General features: G+C 41.3%; 1 protein-coding gene across 3 annotated transcripts in view; it reads right to left on the bottom strand.

Annotated features, from left to right (window-relative positions):
• FAM76A (family with sequence similarity 76 member A) overlaps nucleotides 1-23,510 on the bottom strand; it is a 32,576-nt gene extending 9,066 nt beyond the window's left edge. The window contains exons 1-6 of one of the 3 annotated variants that reach the window (XR_015138674.1): nucleotides 23,369-23,510; nucleotides 22,020-22,084; nucleotides 18,757-18,811; nucleotides 17,876-18,028; nucleotides 9,389-11,219; nucleotides 4,970-5,056 (exon numbers count right to left, since the gene is read on the bottom strand). Coding sequence is in view for 2 of the 3 variants with exons in the window: in XM_086330951.1 (XP_086187077.1) it covers nucleotides 4,970-5,056; nucleotides 11,062-11,219; nucleotides 17,876-18,028; nucleotides 18,757-18,811; nucleotides 22,020-22,084; nucleotides 23,369-23,449 (599 nt within the window). In the remaining variant the exon portion in view is untranslated. The remainder of the gene's footprint in view (nucleotides 1-4,969; nucleotides 5,057-9,388; nucleotides 11,220-17,875; nucleotides 18,029-18,756; nucleotides 18,812-22,019; nucleotides 22,085-23,368) is intronic. The other 2 variants (XM_086330951.1, XM_086330957.1) reach the window with 2 other exon arrangements.
• Between the last annotated feature and the right edge of the window lie 276 nt (nucleotides 23,511-23,786).

Genomic DNA, 23,786 nt, shown 5'->3' with positions numbered 1-23,786 from the left:
GATATTGAGCATCTATATGTTTTCTTTGAAAAAAAAGTCTATTCAGATCCTCTGCCCATTTTTAAATAGAACTGTTTCTTTTTTTTTGATGTTAAAATATATGAGCTTTTTGTATATTTTGGATATTAACCTGTTATTGGATATATTATTTGCAAATATCTTCTCCCATTCAGTGGGTTGCCTTTTCATCTTATGGATAGTTTCCTTCATTGTGCAAAGGCTTTTGAGTTTGATATAGTCCTTTGTAAAAGCAAAAGTAAATAGGACTACACAGCCTGAGGATACATATCCAAAAAAAACTGCTAAGACCAATGTCAAAGAGCCTATGTTTTCTTCTAGGAATTTAATGCTTTCAGGTCTTAAATTTACGCCTTTAGTCTACTTGGAGTTATTTTTGTAAGCAGTGTGAGAAAGTAGTCCAGTTTGATTCTTTTGCATGTAGCTGTCTAGTTTCCCAACACCAATCAGTGAAGGGGCTATCTTTTCCCCACTGTATACTCTTGCCTCCTCTGTTGTAGAGTAATTGCCCATATAAATGTGGATTTGCTTCTGGGCTGTTTATTCTGTTCCATCAGTCTCTGTGTCTGTTTCTGTCTTCTTGTTTTGTTTTTGGCTGAGTCAGGTCTTACTGCGGCACATGGAATCTTTCACTGCGGTGTGCAGGCTCCTTGTTATGGCACGCAGGGTTCTCTAGTTGCAGTGCGTGGGCTCAGTAGCCCAGCAGCATGTGGGATCTTAATTCCTCAACCAGGGATTGAATTCATGTCCCCTGCATTGGAAGGCAGATTTTTAAATACTGCTCCACCAGGGAAGTCCCTAACACCATACTGTTGACTACTGCAGCTTTGTAGTACAGTTTGCAATCAAAAAGCATGACACTTTCAGCTTTGTTCATTCTCAAGATTGCTTTGAGTCTACCTGCTTCTTGAGGGAAGATTCTTCCCATACCAATAAATTGCTGACAAATCTCATTGTGTCTTTCCTGTGTTAGGGACTGTACTGTCTAACTCTGTAACTCCTGATGAACAAGAATTGCTGGGAATCAAAATGAAAAAAGATGGCTAGGTTACTAAGGCAGAAAATCAGATCTAATCTCTTTCTAAACACCGCCAAAGACAGGGAACTTGCTATTTATCCAGGAAGCTCATCTTTTCCAAAAACTTAATAGTTTCCAAAAACATCTTTTCTCAGGTTGAGCCAAAATCTGCCTGTCAGTCTCATCCATTGGTCCTGGATCTGTCCTCAAAGGCCACAGAGAGTTAAGTCTACTCTTTCAAGTATATTTTAGAGGGAGAACACAATAAAACGATAAGGAAAAGAAAAGAATGTCTTTTAGAAACAATAAACCACAAGGTGTGCCTGGAGGTCACTCACTGTTCACTGCCCATCAAACAATAAGCAAATATGATCAAAAAGTGCACTTCTCAGGGAAGGAAAGCTAGGAATGAACTTGTATTTTCTTCAAATTGAAGGATTTTTGTTATAATTTTGACAAACTATAAAATATTGAGATGGAAGCTGTGAATTTTATAGGACACTAAAAAAGACTAAGGCATTTTCTAAGTATAAAACCATGAGAAAAATGTGTTGTTGTTGTTTTTTTAATTCTATAAAGTAATGGGTTCTCTCTGTATGATATGGAAGGCTAATAAAGAAAAACAGAAAAATAAATCAAATATGCCTTAATATTTAAAAAATAAATAAGAGGACTTCCCTGGAAGTCCAGTGGTTAAGATTCTGCACTTCTACTGCAGGGCTCTCGGGTCTGATCCCTGAATAGGGAACTAAGATCCCACATGTCATGTGTGTGGCCAAAAAAAAAAAAAAACAAAGGAATATGATAGTATATGGTCAATGAAAACTGTTAGAGAACAATCTTTTGAAGACATGAGAGGATAAAAATGAAAGAAGAGAAGCATAAATTTGAAAGTGGATTGTGATTAAAAACTGAGAGGGAGTCACAATAGATAGTAAAGAAACAAAACTGGTAATATTTACTCCAGAACTGAATTCAAAATAGATATTCAGCAAAAAAATTTTTTGGTTTCCATGACATTAAAAAAAGGACTGTTCATGGAGAAGGAAATGGCAACCTACTCCAGTATTCTTGCCTGGAAAAGTCCATGGACAGAGGAGCTTGGCAGGCTGCAGTCCATGGGATTACATGACTGAGCATGCGTGCATGAGGGTGGAGGGAGATGGGTTGGTAGCAATAAACTGGTAGAACCAAAAAATATAAAGGACAGTTCAAAAAACGTCTTGGACCTCCTCAGTGGTCCTATGGTTAAGATTCCACGCTTCCATTGCAGGAGTGTGAGTTTGATCCCTGGTCAGCCAAAAGAGAAAAAAAAATAATTAAAAAAATGTTTTTAAAGTCTTGTCAGAATGTTCTCCAAGTGAAGGAAAAGCAAGAAAAAAAAGTAAAAAGGGAAGAAAAAACGTAATTTACCTTGTATATAAACTTTTAAAAGAAATGCAAACAAGTGATAGATTAAGATTACTAATGCAGGAACAAAAGGCCTCTTGATGAAGGTGAAAGAGGAGAGTGAAAAAGTTGGCTTAAAGCTCAACATTCAGAAAACGAAGATCATGGCATCTAGTCCCATCACTTCATGGGAAATAGATGGGGAAACAGGGGAAACAGTGTCAGACTTCATCTTTTTGGGCTCCAAAATCACTGCAGATGGTGACTGCAGCCATGAAATTAAAAGACGCTTACTCCTTGGAAGGAAAGTTAGGACCAACCTAGATAGCATATTCAAAAGCAGAGGTATTACTTTGCCTACAAAGGTCCGTCTAGTCAAGGCTATGTTTTTCCAGTGGTCATGTATGGGTGTGAGAGTTGGACTGTGAAGAAAGCTGAGCGCTGAAGAATTGATGCTTTTGAACTGCGGTGTTGGAGAAGACTCTTGAGAGTCCCTTGGACTGCAAGGAGATCCAACCAGTCCACTCTAAAGGAGATCAGTCCTGGGTGTTCATTGGAAGGACTGATGCTGAGGCTGAAACTCCAATACTTTGGCCACCTCATGTGAAGAGGTGACCCGTTGAAAAAGACCCTGATGCTGGGAGGGATTGGGGGCAGGAGGAGAAGGGGGCGACAGAGGATGAGATGGCTGGATGGCATCACCGACTTGATGTACATGAGTTTGGGTGAACTCCGGGAGTTGGTGATGGACAGGAGGCCTGCAATTCATGGGGTCGCAAAGAGTCAGACACGACTGAGCAACTGAACTGAATTGAATGCAGGAACAGTCAAATGGAACTTGCATATGTATGAAAATAATACGTGGCTGCAGAAAAATTTTTTCTAAATTTTCAAGTTATTAGGTTGCTTTTTTAATTACCATGTATATTTAAAGAAAAATTTATTTTTAAAGATCTTTCCCAGAGGACATTATGAAAGATCATGCGTCTAAGTTAAGGATCAGCATCCTAATTGAGGAAAACATTCACTGCTGCTAACCAGATGCAATAAAACACTGAACAGAAAGTTTAAAGTCTTTGGCTTGGTGAAGCCATAGCAATAGTCAGCAAGAACAGTGGCAGTATCTCAAAAACCAAATGACCCAACAGAAGGCAAACTTTAAGGCCTGTTGGTTAAACTAAAGGCTATGAATGAGCTTTTTCCGGGTCATTCAAACACAGCCCACATCATAAACAGCACAAAACAGAAATGATGAATCTAAAGGCTGTGGGTCTTGGCTTAGGCCTTCATAAAGCAGGGCATTCAGAATGGTTCATTCCCTGAAGAACTTTTTACAGGATCATGCATCCTGGCAGATGTGATAAGACAATCAGTGCCACATCCATTTTCTTCAGAATGGTCAAACTAGCTGCTCAGAGAACAAACAGTAACAGTAAAGCTAACCAGAAAGATGGTCTTTATGGTTCCTTTCCCTATATAATTAGAATATCTAAACCAAGCATTTCTAGAAGGATCAATTCAAGAAGTCTGAAGTCAATGATATCAGAAATACAAAGAGAGTCTGCAGTCTCAAATCAAGTTAATGAAAAAGCCAACTTCAGAGATGCTATGTATACCCCTAAATAAACAAAACTCAACCCCAGTCAGCCTATATGCTGGTCTGCTCCCATATCTACCACCGTCTGGGAGAGAGAATGGAGAATGGGAGTTTTCAGAATGGAGATGATTCCAAGGATTTTAGGGATGAGTGTGCCACGTGGTCTCACTTCAGAATGCCCAGCCTGGAGGAACAGGCCCCAAGACTCTGTTGAGAAGCAGCCCACTACACCAACATGGACAGGGCATCCTGGATACGAGGAGAAAATAGCTCGTAAGCAGAAGCATCACTAAGAAGGAAAGGGGAAAGTGAGGAATAAAAATGCATTCAGAAAGGCTTAAAATGAAACAAAAATATTCAAATGCATCTCCTTCCCTCCTGATTCAGCATCTGCTTTGGGTTATCTCTCTTAATGCTAAGGAAGCATGGATTATCCCTCACAGACTGAGCAGTACTGCTTTAATTATAAATTGTCAGGAATTCCCTGGTGGTCCAGTGGTTAAGACTGAGCACTTTCACTGCCACAGCCAGGGTTCAATCCCTGGTCGGGGAACTAATGTTCCGAAAGCAGTGCAGTGTGCCCAAAAAAGAAAAACTTCCAATTTGTCTCTGTTTTGCCTCTGCAGACCAACTCCTGCCCTGCCTGGAGAAGGCTATAGGCACAGATCACAATAAAAAGCATGTCTTTGAATTCTTGTGAGAAGTTATTTGTGGACTACAGAAAATTCAACTGCTATTAAATCCAGTTATATGTTCTAGACAAGATTATATTTATAAACTAATAGCAGTATTGTTTGTTTATAAGATAAGTGTCTAGTGTAGTATCCCTGAGAAGTTCGCTGACAACCATAAACTAGCTCCATGACACACCCTAAAACGTATTCCTGTTTCAGGAACTGTGTATGCATTTCAAACAGAAACATGCACACACACTTGAACTGGCTTACCTATCTCCATTGGTTGTGATCGACTCAAACTTGGATTTTTTCTTTGGGATTTCATTTTGAATTGAAGACGTAGAAAGGGTTTTCTGACTTTTAATGGCAAAAAAGAAAAAAAGAGAGAGAGAGAAAGAGAGATACACACACTTTAGAAATCAAAGATTAATAAAACATCACAATGAAAGTCCTGTCAAATGGGACCAACATAATACTGTACCTATTCTATGCAAGAGCTAATTATTCTTGATCATCAAAATCCACCCAAGTCTTAATTCCATAGATGCATGGACAGCTCATTTCTATAGTCCTTCCCCAAATTTTTACCTGTGATTAAATACTATCTGCTTTATTAATAACAATGAGAACAAGTCAATAAAACCTTAGTCAGAAGCACAATCCATCTTACAATTTAAAAAGTACTTTCATATTCATTTTTCCCCATGCATCTTATAATACTGTGAGGCATATACAAGGGATTATTTCTATTTTGCAGAAACTGAGGCTCATCAAGGCTAACTTACCTACCCAGGGATATAGAGCTAGTTAGTAGTGAAGCTTTACGTATCTGAACACTAAGTCCAGTTCTTCTTCACTCTGTTTCTGTAAATCTTCTAGTATCTAAGAGTCTCATGACAACCCTAAAGATCAGTTTTAGTCTCTGAAACTAATCTGCAACCCTTTTACTTTGATGGATGTAAAATTGCCAAGCCCAAAGGATTTTTCAGACCTTTTCTTATTGGCCTCTTTTCAATATTTGATACCACTGATCATGCCTTCTCCCCATCACATCCAACTTTATAACTGACAAATATAATTGTACATTAATTAAAATGTACGAGGCGACAATTTTATATATATATATTATAGAACGATTACTACCAAGATGAAGATAATTAATGCACCCATCATCTTGCATACCTGATTTTATTTTTTGGCTGTGCCACGTGGCTTGTGGGATCTTAGTTACCCAACCAGGGACTGAACCTGTCCCCCCTGCAGTGGAAGCGCAGTGTCCTGACCACTGGACTGCCAAGGGAATTCCATTTTATTTTAATGGTGAGCATGCTTGAGACAGCATCACCAACTCAACGGACATAAACTTGGGCAAACTCCGGGAGACAGTGAGAGCCAGGAAGGCCTGGCGTGCTGCAGTTCATGGGATCGCAAAGAGTCAGATATGACTTAGTGACTGAACAACAACATGCTTAGGATCTCCTCTCAGCAACTTGGAAGCATACAGTCACTGAGCTGTACATGAGAACTGAGAACTACTTCTAATAAAGTTTGCACCCTCTAACCTAACCCTCCCCATTTCCCTCTCCTTTTGCACCTGGCAACCACCATTCTATTCTCTATATCTATGAAATCAGTTTTTAAGATTGCACATAAAAATGATACCACATGGTGTGTGTCTTTCTCTCTGCCTCATTTCACTTAGCACATGCCTTCCAGGCTTATCTGTGTTGTAGCAAATAGCAGTATTCCCTTCTTTTTTATGGCTAGATATTCCATTGAATGTATATTCCATATTTTCTTCAACCATTCATCCCTCCAAGGACATTCAGGTTGCTACCATATATTAGGTATTGTGAATAAAGGAATAGAAATGCTAATTTCAGTTCCTTCAGATACATACTAAAGTGATTGCTGGGACCTATGACAGTTTTATTTTTAATTTTTTGAGCAAACACCATACTGTTGAGTTCTTTATATATTTTGCATATTAACCCTGATTAGAGATTTGGTTTTCAAATACTCACTCCATCCTTGAGTGCTTCTATAATCTGTTTTCAGTTTCCAGCCTAAGTTGTATCAGTCAAGAGTATGGTTTTAACAACTATTATAGTGGGTGGAAATGATGTTCCCCTGATCATCTGCATGAGAATCATCTGAGAGGTTTATAAAACAAAGCAGATTCCTGGATTCCATCCTAGATCCTACCGAATTAAACTCTGGGGTAGGGCCACAGAAATCCACATTTTAAAGTTAGCTCTGCTACCACCGACTCTTGTATGCTACCAGTGGCTCATGTTCAAACCTCTTCTGAATTATAGCCTAAGCTCCTAAATAATAGCCTAAGCACTAAATAATAATCTTTTTTAATATCTGTATAGCCTAAGCAGTAAATAATAATCTTTTTTAATATCAGATCTTAGTTTCTTGCTACTTCCAGAACATCTTATTTTTGACTGGGCACAGACACAGAGGTCAAGCTCTCAGAGGATAGCTTCTGTTTCTTGACAGTCTGTTCCTTGCATTTTTCTTTGGCCTCCTTCGTTCTCTTGGCCAAAAGTTTAGCATATTCTGCACCTCTTCCTTATTTCCTTAGTACACTGTTTCTTCAGAGCAATATGCTGACATTTGAGCTGCAGAACACGTGGAAGAAAAAGATGCTGGATTTTGGGTGCTTTGGTCCTAGTTTTCTCATCATCTCTGCTTCAGGGCTTTCTCACAACATACTGGTGGACATTGTCTTTGCTTCAGTCAGTTCAGTCGCTCAGTCGTGTCCGACTCTTTGTGATCCCATGGACTGCAGGCTTCCCTGTCCATCACCAACTCCCGGAGCCTGCTCAAACTCATGTCCATCGAGTTGGTGATGCCATCGAACCATCTCATTCTCTGTCATCCCCTTCTTCTGTCTTCAATCTTGCTGAGCATCAGGGTCTTTTCCAGTGAGTCAGTTCTCTGCATCAGGGGCCACAGTACTGGTGTTTCAGCTTCAGCATTAGTCCTTCCAATGAATATTCAGGACTGATTTCCTTTCGGATTGACTGGTTTGATCTCCTTGCAGTCCAAGGGACTCTCAAAAGTCTTCTCCAACACCACAGTTCAAAAGCATCAATTCTTTGGCACTCAGCTTTCTTTATGGTCCAACTCTCACATCTATACGTGACTACTAAAAAAACCATAGCTTTGACTAGACGGACCTTTGTTGGCAAAGTAATGTCTCTGCTTTTTAATATGCTGTCTAGGTTAGTCATAGCTTTTCTTCCAAGGAGGAAGCATCTTTTAATTTCATGGCTTCAGTCACCATCTGCAATGATTTTGGAGCCCAAGAAAATAAAGTCTGTCACTGTTTCCCCATCTATTTGCCATGAAATGATGGGACTGGATGCCATGATCTTCGTTTTTTGAATGTTGAGTTTTAAGCCAGCTTTTTCACTCTCCTCTTTCACTTTCATCAAGAGGCTCCTCAGTTCCTCTTCACTTTCTGCCATAAGGTGGTGTCATTTGCATATCTGAGGTTATTGATATTTCTCCCAGCAGTCTAGATTGCAGCTTGTGCTTCATCCAGCCCGGCATTTCGCACGATGTACACTGCATATAAGATAAATAAGCAGGGTGACAATATACAGCCTTGATGTACTCCTTTCCCAATTTGGAACCAGTCCGTTGTTCCATGTCCATACGGTTTTAACTGTTGCTTCTTGATCTGCATACAGATTTTTCAGGAGGCAGGTAGGGTGGTCTGGTATTCCCATCTCCCTAAGAATTTTCCAGCTTGTTGTGATGCACACAAAGGTTTTGGCATAGTTAATGAAGCAGAAGTAGATGTTTTTCTGGAACTCTCTTGCTTTTTCAACAGATAATCCAACAGATGTTGGCAATTTGATCTCTGGTTCCTCTGCCTTTTCTAAATCCAGCTTGAACATCTGGAAATTCTCAGTTCACATACTGTTGAAGCCTCACTTGGAGAATTTTGAGCATTACTTTGCTAGTGTGAATGCACTGGTCATAGCAAACACCCTCTTCCAACAACACAAGAGATGACTCTACACATAGATGTCACCAGATGGTCAATACCGAAATCAGATTGATTATATTCTTTGCAGCTGAAGATGGAGAAACTCTATGCAGTCAACAAAAATAAGACCAGGAACTGACTGTGGCTCAGATCATGAACTCCTTACTGCAAACTTCAGACTTATATTGAAGAAACTAGGGAAAAACACTATACCATTCAGGTATGACCTAAATCAAATCCCTTACGATTATACAGTAGAAGTGACAAATAGATTCAAGGGATTAGATCTGATAAGAGTGCCTGAAGAACTATGGACAGAGGTTTGTGACATTGTACAGGAGGCAGTAATCAAGATCTTTACTTCAGAGATTATAAAGTTTGCAGACTCTAGCTCTTGGGCCCCAGGTGGAGTCCCAGTAGTACCAGTAAATCTAGAAATATCCTCCTCTCCCTTTTTGACAATGACCAAATTGAGGACACTCAGATTGGCATTCACAATGCAACCTATACAGATTTGCTCTTTCCTTCTCCAGTTTTCCTTGGCCTGTAACAGGAATACTCTTTAACTCAGTAGTAGGTGGACACTGCCATGGGTCACCACCCTGCTTCATGGCCTGCTTCATGGTCCTTTGCCTGTCATTCCCACCACTGATTCGAACACATAATCCTCCATTCTTTACCTGGAGCATCAGCAGCAACTTCCACAGCCACGAACTTCTCACAGACGGTACAAAGTCTGCGTTCACTGTCCACTGCAGTGAGTTTCTGGCAGCCAGTGGCTGCGAAAGAGATGTTCTGCTTCACCTTGGAGCAGCCGATAGCCTCAAAGGTGCCACAAAAAAGAGCTAAATAGTTCTTGACACTTCAAACTCAACTTTCCAAAACTGAACTTTTTTCCCCTTCTGACAGTCTCTCAGATAAGGATTCACTCACTCATCCCAGTAAGAAACCTGAGAATTATCCTTTATTCACCCAGCTCCTGCCCATCTACCTGTTCATCAGATTATCTAATTTACACATAATTCTCCTTCTGAAATGTCTTCCTGAATCTACCTCTTCGATCTTTAGTGCCACTACCTGAGGTTCTCTATTAACATCTCTTTCTGGACTCTTACCAAAAAAGCTTCTTAACTAGCCCCCAGCCTCTTTTCCTCCAGTGCATTCTTCACAATAGTCTGGGTTAATCTTTTTTTTTTTAAGGTAGATTTCGTCCCTCCCCAACACAGGTCCTTTCAGTGGCTCCCTATTAAAATTACTAACATCAAGATCATGTTACTTACCAGGTCTGCTGGATTCCTTTCCATCCCATTTTCTGCTCCCAATCATAAGCTCCAGCAAAATAAAAGGATCTGCTGTTCCTAAGTTCCATGTGGTCTTATGCCCTCCATGTCTTTGCAGTTGCTATTCCCTCCACCCATTCCTTATCTGACGATTCTGATTTATCCTAAGATCTAGCTCCAATGTCAGCTCTTCTCTGATCTTTCATTGCTTGACCTCCCCAGGCAGTTAATTACCACGGCCTCTTATGCCTGTATCTTGACATGCTTTCACTGTGACACCCTCAGATTACCCTGCAATACTTTGATTACAGGTCTGTCTTCCCTACCAGGCTGCATACCTCTTAGAAAACAGAGTGATTCTTTTTACGCATCTCTGCATTCCTTGCAGAGAATCTGGTCCATGAAGGTAACTAACAATGAACAAACAAAATCATAAAGGTAATGATAACAACGCATAACCATCATGTACTGAAGCTTCCTATATGCCAGTTATAAAACTAATCACTATGCACATACCATATAATTTATTTTCACAGCAACTCCATGAGTTAATATTTCCCTCATTTTACAGATGAAAAAACTTGCCCAAGATCCCATACAGAGAACCTGGCAGACCCAGGATTCAATCCAAAGCCAGAACTCTTAACAACACAACAGATACTCTGAAAGGAAGCTTAAGACAACAATGAAGGGGCATCATTTTGACTGGATCTTATAAGGACAAACCTAGAATATCTATCTCCTAGCCAAATATGCATAAGAAAAGTTGCATTTCCTCAGAATGTGGAATGTCTGGTCTTCTAGGGAGATAATCCACTCTTAACGGTGGGGAGAATACAAACTTTTAAGATACAACACAAACCAAGTCAGAAAACCCTAATGCCTTATGGATGTCTCTCTGGCCCTTGGATGATATGTGAATTATAAAATACATCAAAGGAGATTCCCTCTGTAGATTAGTAACTAGAGAGAAAATACAAAAATTTAGACAAAATAGTATCTTCCATGACTACTTGTGTATTACATCTGACCTGCCAGAACCTCTTGTTCTATCTCAAGCATCTTGGGGTTACCTGTTGTAATGGCTGCCGCCACTCAGTCGACTATACTGCTCCTTCTCCTGGTGGCTGGCACGGGAAGAGCTGCTCAGGTGCTTCCTCTGCTCTTTGGTCTTCTGAAGGACCCGTTTGTATGAAAGTGTGCATAGCCAGCATAGCAATTTCCCATCTACCTGAAAGATGAGGAGACAAAGATAAAGAAGGAATGTGCTAGTGCGGAGGCTAAGAACATGGGTATTAGGAGCTAGAACCTCTGGTTAAGTCTGGATCTGCCACTCACAAGCTGTGTGACCTTACGTGTAAGTCACCTGGGCACTACTGGGATCAATCTCTTCATCTATAAAATGAAGGACAATAATATGTACCTCAGAGGGCTGGTGCAAGGATTCAGTGACATAATGGAGGTAAAGCATGGTGCAAGGTACATAAAAACTGCTTAACAAAATATGACCTGGGGACTTCCCTGGTGGTCCAGTGGTGAAGACTCTGTGCTTCCACTGCAGGGGGCACGAACTCAATCCACTGTTGGGGAACAAAGACCCTGCATGCCATGGGGCATGGCCAAATTTTTTTTTAACATGCTAATTATATTTATTTTTTTATTTTGTTTTTCCTCAACTTAACACACACCAGAGCAAAGTTCCCACAAGAATTTCAAAAGACACAGATATCTCCATAGTTCTCACCAAGGAAAATACAGCAGGGAGAAGATAAAACAAAATTTGCACTTTAGCTTTCACACCTTATAGATGACTCATAAAGTGGTATGCTGGGTATCTTTTCTCAGATGGAAAGGTTTCCAAAAAAAGACTGATGGGCAAGTAGCTTCCAGGGCCCCAGGCCCTGGTGGTGACTACTATGGCACTTTGTTTGGATCAGAAAAAGTCGATCACTTTGGGCAGAAGCATCTCTACACCTAGGTGCAGAGCACAGGGCTAGGAAAGCAAAATGGGGCTTCCACAATCCTCTGAAGCTGGGGCACCTCTGTACCACACTCAGATTGCAAAACTGAGTTTGTGAAGTGGACTAGTACAAGTGGCAGGGCAGCAGAGCCATTAGCTCACACTTGGGAGGGAACGTGCTGATATTTTACGCAATTTCAGTTTGGGGCATTTTAGTTTTAGTTTTGGCAGTTTAGTTTTTAGTTTTGTCTTACCTCTAAATTGGACCTTCTGCCCTATTTTGAACATGGGTAGGTAAGCCACACCATTATTTATCTGAAGTATTTTTCAATCTTGTTAGCAAAAGTCTCTTTGCCCCTCACTCTCCTAACCTATTACATTAGCAACTCATCGGTCTGACCTATCCACTTCTTTCCAACTCCACTGCTTCCACCCAAGCAAAGCCATTCTTATCTCTCACAACTACAAGACTCACCCAGGGACTTCGCTGGTGGTTCAGTGACAGACTCCACACTCCCAATGCAAGGGCCCCAGGTTTGATCCCTGGTCAGGGAACTAGATCCCACATGCCATGACTAACAGTTTGTACGTCTCAATTAAAGACGTGCTGTAACTAAGACTGGGTATAACCAAATAAATAAGTATTTTTTAAAATGACTCACCCAAATGATCTCTCTGTTCTTCTCCCTATCAACCATTTCTACATAGATTCCAGAGGACTTCTTAAATGTAAATCTTATATAACTCTCACCTTAAAATCATAGATTATCATATATAAAAATTGAAAATTTTTACCATGGCCTATGTTGACTTAAATGTAGCCCTTACTTGCCTTTATAATCTCATTCCCTTGCTCACTCTGCCTCCTTCTTTTATTTATTTGGCTGCATTGGGTCTTAGTTGTGGCATGTGGGATCTTTGACCTTCACTGCTGCATGCAGGATCTTTGATTTTCTTTGCGGCACGTGTGATCTAGTTCCCTCACCAGGGATTGAGCCCTGACTCCCACCCCGGCATTGGGAGCTCAGAGTCTTAGCCACTGGAACATCAGCAAAGTCCCCCAGGCTCATCACTCTTGCCTCAGGGTCTTTTCATAGCTGGTCTCTCCTCCCAGGATCTTTGCCCTCCAGAGATTCTCACTGCAGCTTCCTTCTCGTCAAGTTCAGTTTCGGGTCAGATGTGATCTCCCTGCAGGTCCTCCTGAACGCCCCATTGAAACTGGGGCACTCTCTACCAGAGACCCTGCTTCCTTATAGCACTTACATCTAAAACCTGTGTTCACTCAACTTGTTTGTTCTCATCCATCTCTTTCATATGTAGATAAAAGCTCTGAGAGAATAAAGTGTCTTCTGCCTAGTTCATTAGTGTATTTCCAATACCCAGAACAGTGTCGGATATGACAAGCATGTAATTATTTGTTAATGAATGCATAAGTGAATTTTGAAACCAAACTTCAATGTGGTCCATTTCAAGGTTATGGGATGTGGCCTAAAGGCCTGAGTTTAAAATACTCTAGGAGACCTTGCCCAGGAAAGAGCTTTCATTGAAGAAGGGTTTGAAAACAAAGCAACTGCATTGAAAGAGAGCATTAAACATGAGAATCAAATACTGAACCACAGGACATCTTATTTCAATCTTCCCTTCACAAATAAACTTTAAAAATAGAAAATTACCCTCTGAGAATTAAACTATCATAAAGAAATCATCAGAGATAACACTGAGTACTTATCATGTGCCTGATTCCTTTTGAAGGGGTTTACACCCGATAACTCAACCTTCATAACAATGATGACATCTGATCAGCCTCATTTACAGATGAGGAAACTGAGGCACTGATAGATTAACTTGACCAAAGTCACACAACAAATAAGTGAGAGAACAAAGATTTCAACCCAGGCACTCTGAGTCCAGATGATGCATGCGTGCACGGTCAGTCATTCAGACGTGTACAACTCTTTGAGACCCTATGAACTGTAGCCTGACAGGTTCCTCTGTCCATGGGAGTCTCCAGGCAAAAAATACTAGAGTGGGTTGTCATTTCCTCCTCCAGGGGATCTTCCCAACCCAGGGAGCAAACCCATGTCTCCAGAATTGGCAGGTGGATCCTCTACCACTGAGCCACTTGGGAAGCCCACTGAGTCTAGATTATCTACCCTTAATCCCTAAGATTAGTCTTCCTTAAATTTGTAAATAAGTGATTGAAGATACCTATAATTATGCAAACTCTGCATAGGAACCTGGAATGTTAGGTCCATGAATCAAGGCAAACTGGAAGTGGTCAAACAGGAGATGGCGAGAGTGAATGTCAACATTCTAGTAATCAGTGAACTAAAATGGACTGGAATGGGTGAATTTAACTCAGATGACCATTATATCTACTACTGTGGGCAGGAATCCCTTAGAAGAAATGGAGTAGCCATCATGGTCAACAAAAGAGTCCGAAATGCAGTACTTGGATGCAATCTCAAAAACAACAGAATGATCTCTGTTCGTTTCCAAGGCAAACCACTCAATATCATGGTAATTCAAGTCTATGCCCCAACCAGTAACACTGAAGAAGCTGAAGTTGAACGGTTCTATGAAGACCTACAAGACCTTTTAGAACTAACACCCAAAAAAGATGTCCTTTTCATTATAGGGGACTGGAATGCAAAAGTAGGAAGTCAAGAAACACCTGGAGTAACAGGCAAATTTGGCCTTGGAATACGGAATGAAGCAGGGCAAAGGCTAATAGAGTTTTGCCAAGAGAACGCACTGGTCATAGCAAACACCCTCTTCCAACACAAGAGGACCCTCTACACATGGACTTCACTAGATGGTCAATACCAAAATCAGATTGATTATATTCTTTGCAGCCAAAGATGGAGAAGCTCTATACAGTCAACAAAAACAAGACCAGGAGCTGACTGTGGCTCAGATCATGAACTCCTTATTACCAAATTCAGACTTAAATTGAAGAAAGTAGGGAAAACCAATAGACCATTCAGGTATGACCTAAATCAAATTCCTTATGATTATACAGTGGAAGTGAGAAATAGATTTAAGGGACTAGATCTGATAGATAGAGTGCCTGATGAACTATGGACGGAGGTTTGTGACACTGTACAGGAGACAGGGATCAAGACCATCCCCATGGAAAAGAAATGCAAAAAAGCAAAATGGCTGTCTGGGGAGGCCTTACAAATAGCTGTGAAAAGAAGAGAAGCGAAAAGCAAAGGAGAAAAGGAAAGATATGAGCATCTGAATGCAGAGTTCCAAAGAATAGCAAGAAGAGATAAGAAAGCCTTCCTCAGCCATCAATGCAAAGAAATCGAGGAAAACAACAGAATGGGAAAGACTAGAGATCTCTTTAAGAAAATTAGAGATACCAAGGGAATATTTCATGCAAAGATGGGCTCGATAAAGGACAGAAATGGTATGGACCTAACAGAAGCAGAAGATATTAAGAAGAGGTGGCAAGAATACACAGAAGAACTGTACAAAAAAGATCTTCACGACCCAGATGATCACGATGGTGTGATCATTCAGCTAGAGCCAGACATCCTGGAATGTGAAGTCAAGTGGGCCTTAGAAAGCATCACTATGAACAAAGCTAGTGGAGGTGATGGAATTCCAGTTGAGCTATTTCAAATCCTGAAAGATGATGCTGTGAAAGTGCTGCACTCAATATGCCAGCAAATTTGGAAAACTCAGCAGTGGCCACAGGACTGGAAAAGGTCAGTTTTCATTCCAATCCCAAAGAAAGGCAATGCCAAAGAATGCTCAAACTACCACCCAATTGCACTCATCTCACATACTAGTAAAGTAATGCTTAAAATTCTCCAAGCCAGGCTTCAGCAATACGTGAACTGTGAACTTCCTGATGTTCAAGCTGGTTTTAGAAAAGGCTGAGGAACCAGAGATCAAATTGCCAACATCCGCTGGATCATGGAAAAAGCAAGAGAGTTCCAGAAAAACATCTATTTCTGCTTTATTGACTATGCCACAGCCTTTGACTGTGTGCATCACAATAAACTGTGGAAAATTCTGAAAGAGATGGGAATACCAGACCACCTGACTTGCCTCTTGAGAAACCTGTATGCAGGTCAGGAAGCAACAGTTAGAACTGGACATGGAACAACAGACTGGTTCCACGTAGGAAAAGGAGTACGTCAAGGCTGTATATTGTCACCCTGCTTATTTAACTTATATGCAGAGTACATCATGAGAAACGCTGGGCTAGAAGAAGCACAGCTGGAATTAAGATTGCCAGGAGAACTATCAATAACCTCAGATATGCAGATGATACCACCCTTATGGCAGAAAGTGAAGAAGAACTAAAGAGCCTCTTGATGAAAGTGAAAGAGGAGTGTGAAAAAGTTGGCTTTAAGGCTCAACATTCAGAAAACTAAGATCATGGCATCCGGTCCCATCACTTCATGGGAAATAGATGGGGAAACAGTGGAAACAGTGTCAGACTTTATTTTTGGGGGATCCAAAATCACTGCAGATAGTGATTACAGCCATGAAATTAAAAGACGCTTACTCCTTGGAAGGAAAGTTATGACCAACCTAGATAGCATATTCAAAAGCAGAGACATTACTTTGCCAACAAAGTTTCGTCTAGTCAAGGCTATGGTTTTTCCTGTGGTCATGTATGGATTTGGGAGTTGGACTGTGAAGAAGGCTGAGCGCCGAAGAATTGATGCTTTTGAACTGTGGTGTTGGACAAGACTCTTGTGAGTCCCTTGGACTGCAAGGAGATCCAACCAGTCCATTCTAAAGGAGATCAGCCCTGGGTGTTCTTTGGAAGGAATGATGCTAAAGCTGAAACTCCAGTACTTTGGCCACCTCATGCAAAGAGTTGCCTCATTGAAAAAGACTCTGATGCTGGAAGGGAATGGGGGCAGGAGGAGAAGGGGATGACAGAGGATGAGATGGCTGGATGGCATCACCAACTCGATGGACGTGCGTTTGAGTGAACCCCGGAGTTGGTGATTGACAGGGAGGCCTGGCGTGCTTCGATTCATGGGGTTGCAAAGAGTCGGACACGACTGAGCGACTGAACCGAACTGAACTACTATGTGTCAGACTGCTGGGAACACTACATGAAAACAAGATGGACTGAGAGCTCATAGTCTGGTGGGGGTAGACAAACATGTACACAAATAAACAAGATAATTTCTCATAATGTTATATGCTATTGAAGACAACAAACAGAGTATATGGTAGAGTGAGAGTTAGTAAAGGTCTCTGTGAGAAGGCGGCAACTGAGCTGAGACCTGACATGAGGAACCAGTCGTGACACTCTGGAGAAGGCTGTGTATCCAGCATACCCAGCCAGCACGAATGAGACTAGGATGTCTGAAGGACTCAGGTGGACAGTGCAGCTGGTCCAAAGGGAAAGGGGGGAGAGTAATGGATGATGGGACAGAGTCAGGTATGGGCCTTGCAGGCAATGGAAGGAGTTTGGGGTTTATCCTAAGTGCAACTGGAAGCCACTGGAGGGTTTTAAACAAACTAAATCAATACCATTTTAATTCCACCAAGGTACCACCATTCCACATAGACCTTTATCTGTATCATCTTCTTGTGATCTTTAACTTCAACAGAGAGAAACATTTGAAGAGCCAGATTGTAAAGTTGGTAATACACTTACCTTGCTTAAGTCCTAATCTCTACAGAGTTTTGTAGAATTTCACCAATCACCATTTCACTTATAAGGGATATTGATCACTGTTATTGAGATTCTCATGAAACACTAGCTAAATGTTAGAATATAAAGGTCCACATTTTATAAGTGAAGAAAACAAAGGCTGAAAAGCTTCTTCAAGGTCAATAACAATTTGGAGAGGAACTGAGAAATCAGTCTCTGTTACATGTCTTTTTAACACAGTTGGCCCATCTTAATATCTCTGAAAGAAAAAAAGAAAAACACAGAGACTTACCTTCTTTCTATCATCTTTCCTGTCAAATGCACACTGCTGTTTGCACTGTTCACAAGAATACGGTGGTCCATACTTCTTCTCTGAATTTGTGCAACGCTGACACTTGTTGCCAATAAAAGCTGCAATTATGTTGCAATACTGACAAGGTTTGGGCTTTAACAGAAAAAAAAAGGTGTCAAGTAAGTATATTATAAAATACCAGTGCTTTTTTTAACCCAATGATTTCTATTATACACATTAACTAATCAATGCAAAAATGCATTCCCAACTTTATAAATTTCCTTTTACATTGATCAAAGAAAGCCCAATTCCTCATACCATGTAAAGTGTTTTTATGCACAGGACCTATTGATTTTTAAATAAATAACAAAATCCCATTAGCATATATGCTGGGACTTCTCTAACAAATTCAACAGAACTAGCTCTTTGGAGAAACCAGCAAGCGCTTCCAAATTTCTGAAAAGGCCTCTTTGCCATTATCAGTGTATAAACATGTTGGGAGAATGCCTGCAAGAACACAGTATGCTGAACCCTAACACTGAAAAAAAAAAATTATTCATCAAAATGAAAAGTCAACTATTACCAAGCCAAGAGCTCACACCACAGGATACATCTTTCCCCTTCTCTTTACATACTGGTTACTGAAGCTTCTCCAGGAAAATTATATCACAAACCTGTCATAGTGACTACAAACACAGAACTTATTAATACTAAGTATTAGCTAACTTTGAAAGATAAATACTAGATACATTTTTCTGAGAACATTTTTACATAACTAGGTCTTCTAATTTAAAAAACTGTAATTATATTAACAGTTCGCAGAAGGTAAGGTCCCAAGAGACCAGACTACTCACTGTTAGGTAAGGAGAAACCCTACTTACCGTTCCATACAACTGCACATTCTGAGCACATTTCTTGCATATAGTATTAGTTTTACTGTTAAGGAAGAAAGAGACACAAGGCTTTGTAAGGAAAAAAAGTCATTTTACATAGAACATCTCAAAAGAGATTCTTCCTTAACTCCAAGGAATTTTTTTCATTACTAAGTGCCAAGGTGAAAAACGGTTTGGATATTAGATTAACTGAAGGTTGAGTTATCTGGCCATGAACTCTTTTAATTATTTCATAGTTTTAGCTCAAATAAAACAAAACTTTGGTTTAAGTGGAGAGTGAGCTGTTTCTGATTATGAAATTTCCAAGTATGACCAAGTAAATGTATCAGATATGGAGAGGACAATCCAAAGAAATATTATGTCAAGACGAAAAATGTACTCAGAAAAGAAATTAATCCTCCTTAATTCAGATGACCAGGTGAGAAATTTGAGATGAGGAATAAAGTATTTGTGTTTGGAGTATAAACTCAGAAATTCTATTCATGTTGACCTTACTCTGTCTACATTCTCCTTTGTAAGCAAAAGTATATGAAAATCCCAGATGTGGGGAAATAGATGCAAACATTAAACATTTTTTCAATATTTCAAGTACTCTAGGAGCTAAGCACTGACAAAAATAAACACACCCTTTCCCTTGTGAGGGGTCTTCCCTTGTAGCTCAGTGAAGATCCAGGTCACAGCATTTCCAACTTGCCTAAACTGATGAACTGCCCTGGGAAAAGAAATCACCTTCAAATAAAGTCTAACCCTTCCCACAGTAAGGCACAAACAAATACCTGATGTTTAAGGACAGTTTAAACAATATTTGAGGGCCAGAAACAAAATCACATAAAAATCCAGTATATTCACTACTTTGCCTTTTTTTCCCCCTACAATTCCTATCAAAGTGACTACAAAGTTAAAAACCAGAAGAAATACCTTAAAGTAGAAAACATTAAATTAAAATGAGATATTCAAACAAAGTATTTCCCAGGGCAATTTTTTGCCATTTAAAAAAGGCAGTTCAGGGACTTCCCTGATGGTCCAGTGGGTTTAAAAAAAAAAAAAAAAAAAAGCCAGTTCAGGAAGTGAAGTATATTGAAAAAGACCTCTACAAAGAGGATTAGCATCAGTGATGCTGTGATGTTGAACATTTGGGTTTATCTTAGATTTATTACTCAAGGAATGGGACATATATATCAATATATATAAATGTTCTTGACCCCTCAAAAAAATGCAAAAAAAACCTATTACTATAATCCATCTTGAGTTAATTTTTATGTATGGTATGAATTAAGGGTTAAACTTCGTATCTCACCTTACACACAAAAACTATTTCAAAAGGGAATCACAGGCCTAATGTAAGAGCCAAAATATAAAGCTTCTAGAGCATATTCTATGTTTCCATTTATATGAAGTTCTTGAACAGGTAAAACTAATCTACAGTAGAAAGGAAAATCAGTACAGTAGTTGTTTGGAAAAAAGCAAGGAGGGTGGGGACTGACTAGGTTGGAGTTATAATCTCTGGGGTGACAGTAATGTTGTATATTTTGATGGGGTTTGGGGTAAAACAGATGTATACTGTTTTTAAAACTCATCGAATGATGCAAATAAGATGTGAGCATTTCACTGTGTGCAGATTTTACCTTTAAAAACATTTTAAAACCATAAACAAATATTGAACTCTAGTTAATGATATGCATGCTGAAGTGTTTAGGGTCAAGTACACTAATGTTCACAACTTTAAACTGCATCACAAATAAGATGGATCAATATACTGATGGACAGAGAGATGGACAGATGCAAATATAGTAAACTAAACGTAAAGCAGAGACATTACTTTGCCAACAAAAGTCCGTCTAGTCAAGGCTATGGTTTTTCCAGTAGTCATGTATGGATGTGAGAGTTGGACTATGAAGAAAGCTGAGCACCGAAGAATTGATGCTTTTGAACTGTGATGTTGGAGAAGACTCTTGAGAGTCCCTTGGACTGCAAGGAGATCCAACCAGTCCATCCTAAAGGAGATCAGCCCTGGGTGTTCTTTGGAAGGAATGATGCTAAAGCTGAAACTCCAGTATTTTGGCCACCTCATGCGAAGAGTTGACTCATTGGAAAAGACTCTGATACTAAGAGGGATTGGGGGCAGGAGGAAAAGGGGAAAACAGAGGATGGGATGGCTGGATGGCATCACCGACTCAATGGACGTGGGTTTGAGTGAACTCCAGGAGTTGGTGATGGACAGGGAGGCCTGGCGTGCTGCAATTCATGGGGTCGCAAAGAGTTGGACACGACTGAGCGACTGAGCTGAACTGAAACGTAAATTGTAGAATTTAAGTAGTGTGTAGGTGAGTGTTTACAGTCTAGTCTTTTTTTGGTTTGTTTTTGTTTGAAAATACACCTAACAAAATGTCAGGGGAAACAGTCCCAAAATTGAAATGATGCTGACTAAAATCAGGCTTCTAGGTCCGTGTATCGGAGAAGGCGATGGCACCCCACTCCAGTACTCTTGCCTGGAAAATCCCATGGATGGAGGAGCCTGGTAGGCTGCAGTCCATGGGGTCGAGAAGAATCAGACAGGACTGAGCGACTTCACTTTCACTTTTCACTTTTATACATTGGAGAAGGAAACGGCAACCCACTCCAGTGCTCTTAAATGGAGAATCCCAGGGACGGCGGGGCCTGGTGGGCTGCCGTCTATGGGGTCGCACAGAGTCGGACACGACTGAAGCGACTTAGCAGCAGCAGCAGGTCCATGTATGAGCTAGCAAATAAGACCCCATCCTGCTTAAGGTAATATTACCTACAGCCACAGCGCCACAAAAAAGGTGAACTTGCTATACCACTAAACCACTCTGCTGCCATTAAAAAGTCCCCCATAGATGTGTGCTTCATTCACACCCAGGTATTTTTCACACGTCTCAAAATGAGATTCACACGAGGTAAGTGTAAAGGCAAGTGAGTTTTTTCAAATGTGACTAGGGCTAACAAAGCCTTTATCAGGATTGTCACATTTCCAAAAGTATCTTCTTTCAGCTTATAATTTCTTCAAACTCTATGTATAAACGTACTAGAACACAAGACTCATGTTTTCTGTTGTGGGGTTGCTTTCTTAGTGTCAAAAATATCAAAACCACAATATAAAATTATCAAGGCGTGAAAAATAAGTAACTAATTTGTAAGCAATTAATGAATAACTAGAGAACAATGCGTATTTTACATCCATTGTGTTGTGACCGGAAATGGCAGCGCCTGCGTATAACGCAACTGATTACCTCTCTTGCTGGTATTCAGTCCTACAGTAGGTGCACTTCACAACAGGGTGTGCAATCCGACATTCCTGAAATGAAACGAGGATATAACTTTAACAGGCAGTCAGAAATGGAAACAGTCTTCAGTAGGCGGCAGAGACGGGAATACTATTCCAAGCACAAGCACTGTGCTTGACTGAGTCACTTTAACTTTCTGGGACTAATTTTTTTCGTCTGTAATACTGGCATCACCACCCTGCATTGATGTGGGAGTTAAGTAAGAATTTATATGGAACTAGTCATAAATTGTAAAACAAAGGTATGAATAAGCCTCAGACATAAGGAATAAAAAGCCCTGAATTCTGGTCCGGTTCTGCCTCTGCCACTGAGTGATTTTTCAGCAGGTTCATTTGTGAAATCAAAGTACTGGATAAAAATTATTGCTTACATACATAAATCTCCCTTAAAATCAAATACACACGTACACACAAATATATATTTAAGGCCAAAAAGGCACTCAACTATTTGATTTTTGAGATCTCTCATACCTAGTTAACAAAGTGTCAACTTTATGGCCATTTGAGGCCATAACGATTGCCTCAACACAATTATGAGTTATCCATAATAGAGACACAAACTCTGGATTAATCTGGAGATAACTCGACATCACTCTACAGTCGGCTTAGTGACTTTTAACTGTCACCTCACAGCACCTCTATTCATTTAAATAGGCAAAGAAAGATGAATCAACTTAAACGAAAAAGAGAACTTGGACCTTCAAGGGTAAAAACTGAACAGCAGCTGGTTAGGGGGAGGACCGAAGGTCACTAACTAGACGCTGAAAAAATCATCCTTTTGCTTTATGCGCTTGATTGCGGGGCTTTATTATGAAGCCTGTATACCTCTGACTCTGAAACTGACTGAAAAGTGCCCGTGAGGCGCCCGAGTTCGAGGCAATCCTCCCAGGCAACACCCGACTCTGGAGTTTAGTACCAGGTAGGGTAGGAGGTCCCTAAGTCTGAAGCCCATCAGATCTCGGCGGGGGTTGGGAGAAGCCAGCCCAAGAGGAATCTCCGGCGCCGCTGGTCCAGAGCGAGCCGGGGACCAGGTGTCCCCTCCCCCGACCTCACGGGGTCCAAGAACAATCCCTCACGGTTGCTAAGCACCCGGACACGCCGGCCGCAGGGACCTGGACGGGGCCTGGGTCTCCCCCACGTGCCCCGCCGTCTCCCGGCGGGGCGGGTGCGGCTCCTCAGCTAGGCGGGCCTGCCACGCCCTGCCCAGGGGACCCCGCCGGGCGTCCCCGCAGAACCGGGAGGTCCGGGCCGCGCCTCGAGCGTCCCAGTTCCCGGCCGCCGCCCCAGCCCGCGCACCTTGCACAGCTGCTGCCCCTGAGACAGCGCCTCGAAGGGGAAGCGCTGGTGGCACTTGGTGCAGGCGTAGAGCGCCGCCATGTCCGGCCCGGGCCGTGCTCACCGCCCCGCCGGCCCGGCCCGCCGCTTTATCTGACAGTCTGAGGCACAACCTGGCGGTGGCAGGCTGCGGGCTGCGGCAGGCAGGCGGGCCCTCGGGTGCGAGCGGACCGGGGGGGCGCGGCAGCGCTAGGTGCCCGTTCACTGGTTCATTTCGACGTCTATCAAGGGGAAAGGGACGGAACACAGAGCTTCTTGGGACTCTGATTCGGTCTGGACTGGAGTACGCCACTTATGACGCGCGCGGCCTCGATTATGTAAAGCGCAGTCACGCGGGGGCGCCGCTGGGAGGGACGGTCTCCCGCCCGGGACCTAGGAA

The sequence above is a fragment of the Bos grunniens genome, chromosome 2 (genome assembly GCF_055505025.1).
Source record: "Bos grunniens cultivar Pamir isolate PY7600 chromosome 2, Bosgru_T2T1.0, whole genome shotgun sequence".
In the NCBI taxonomy this organism is placed as follows: domain Eukaryota; kingdom Metazoa; phylum Chordata; class Mammalia; order Artiodactyla; family Bovidae; genus Bos; species Bos grunniens.
Note: the sequence above shows the minus strand (reverse complement) of the source record. Positions and strands in the feature narration are given on the sequence as shown.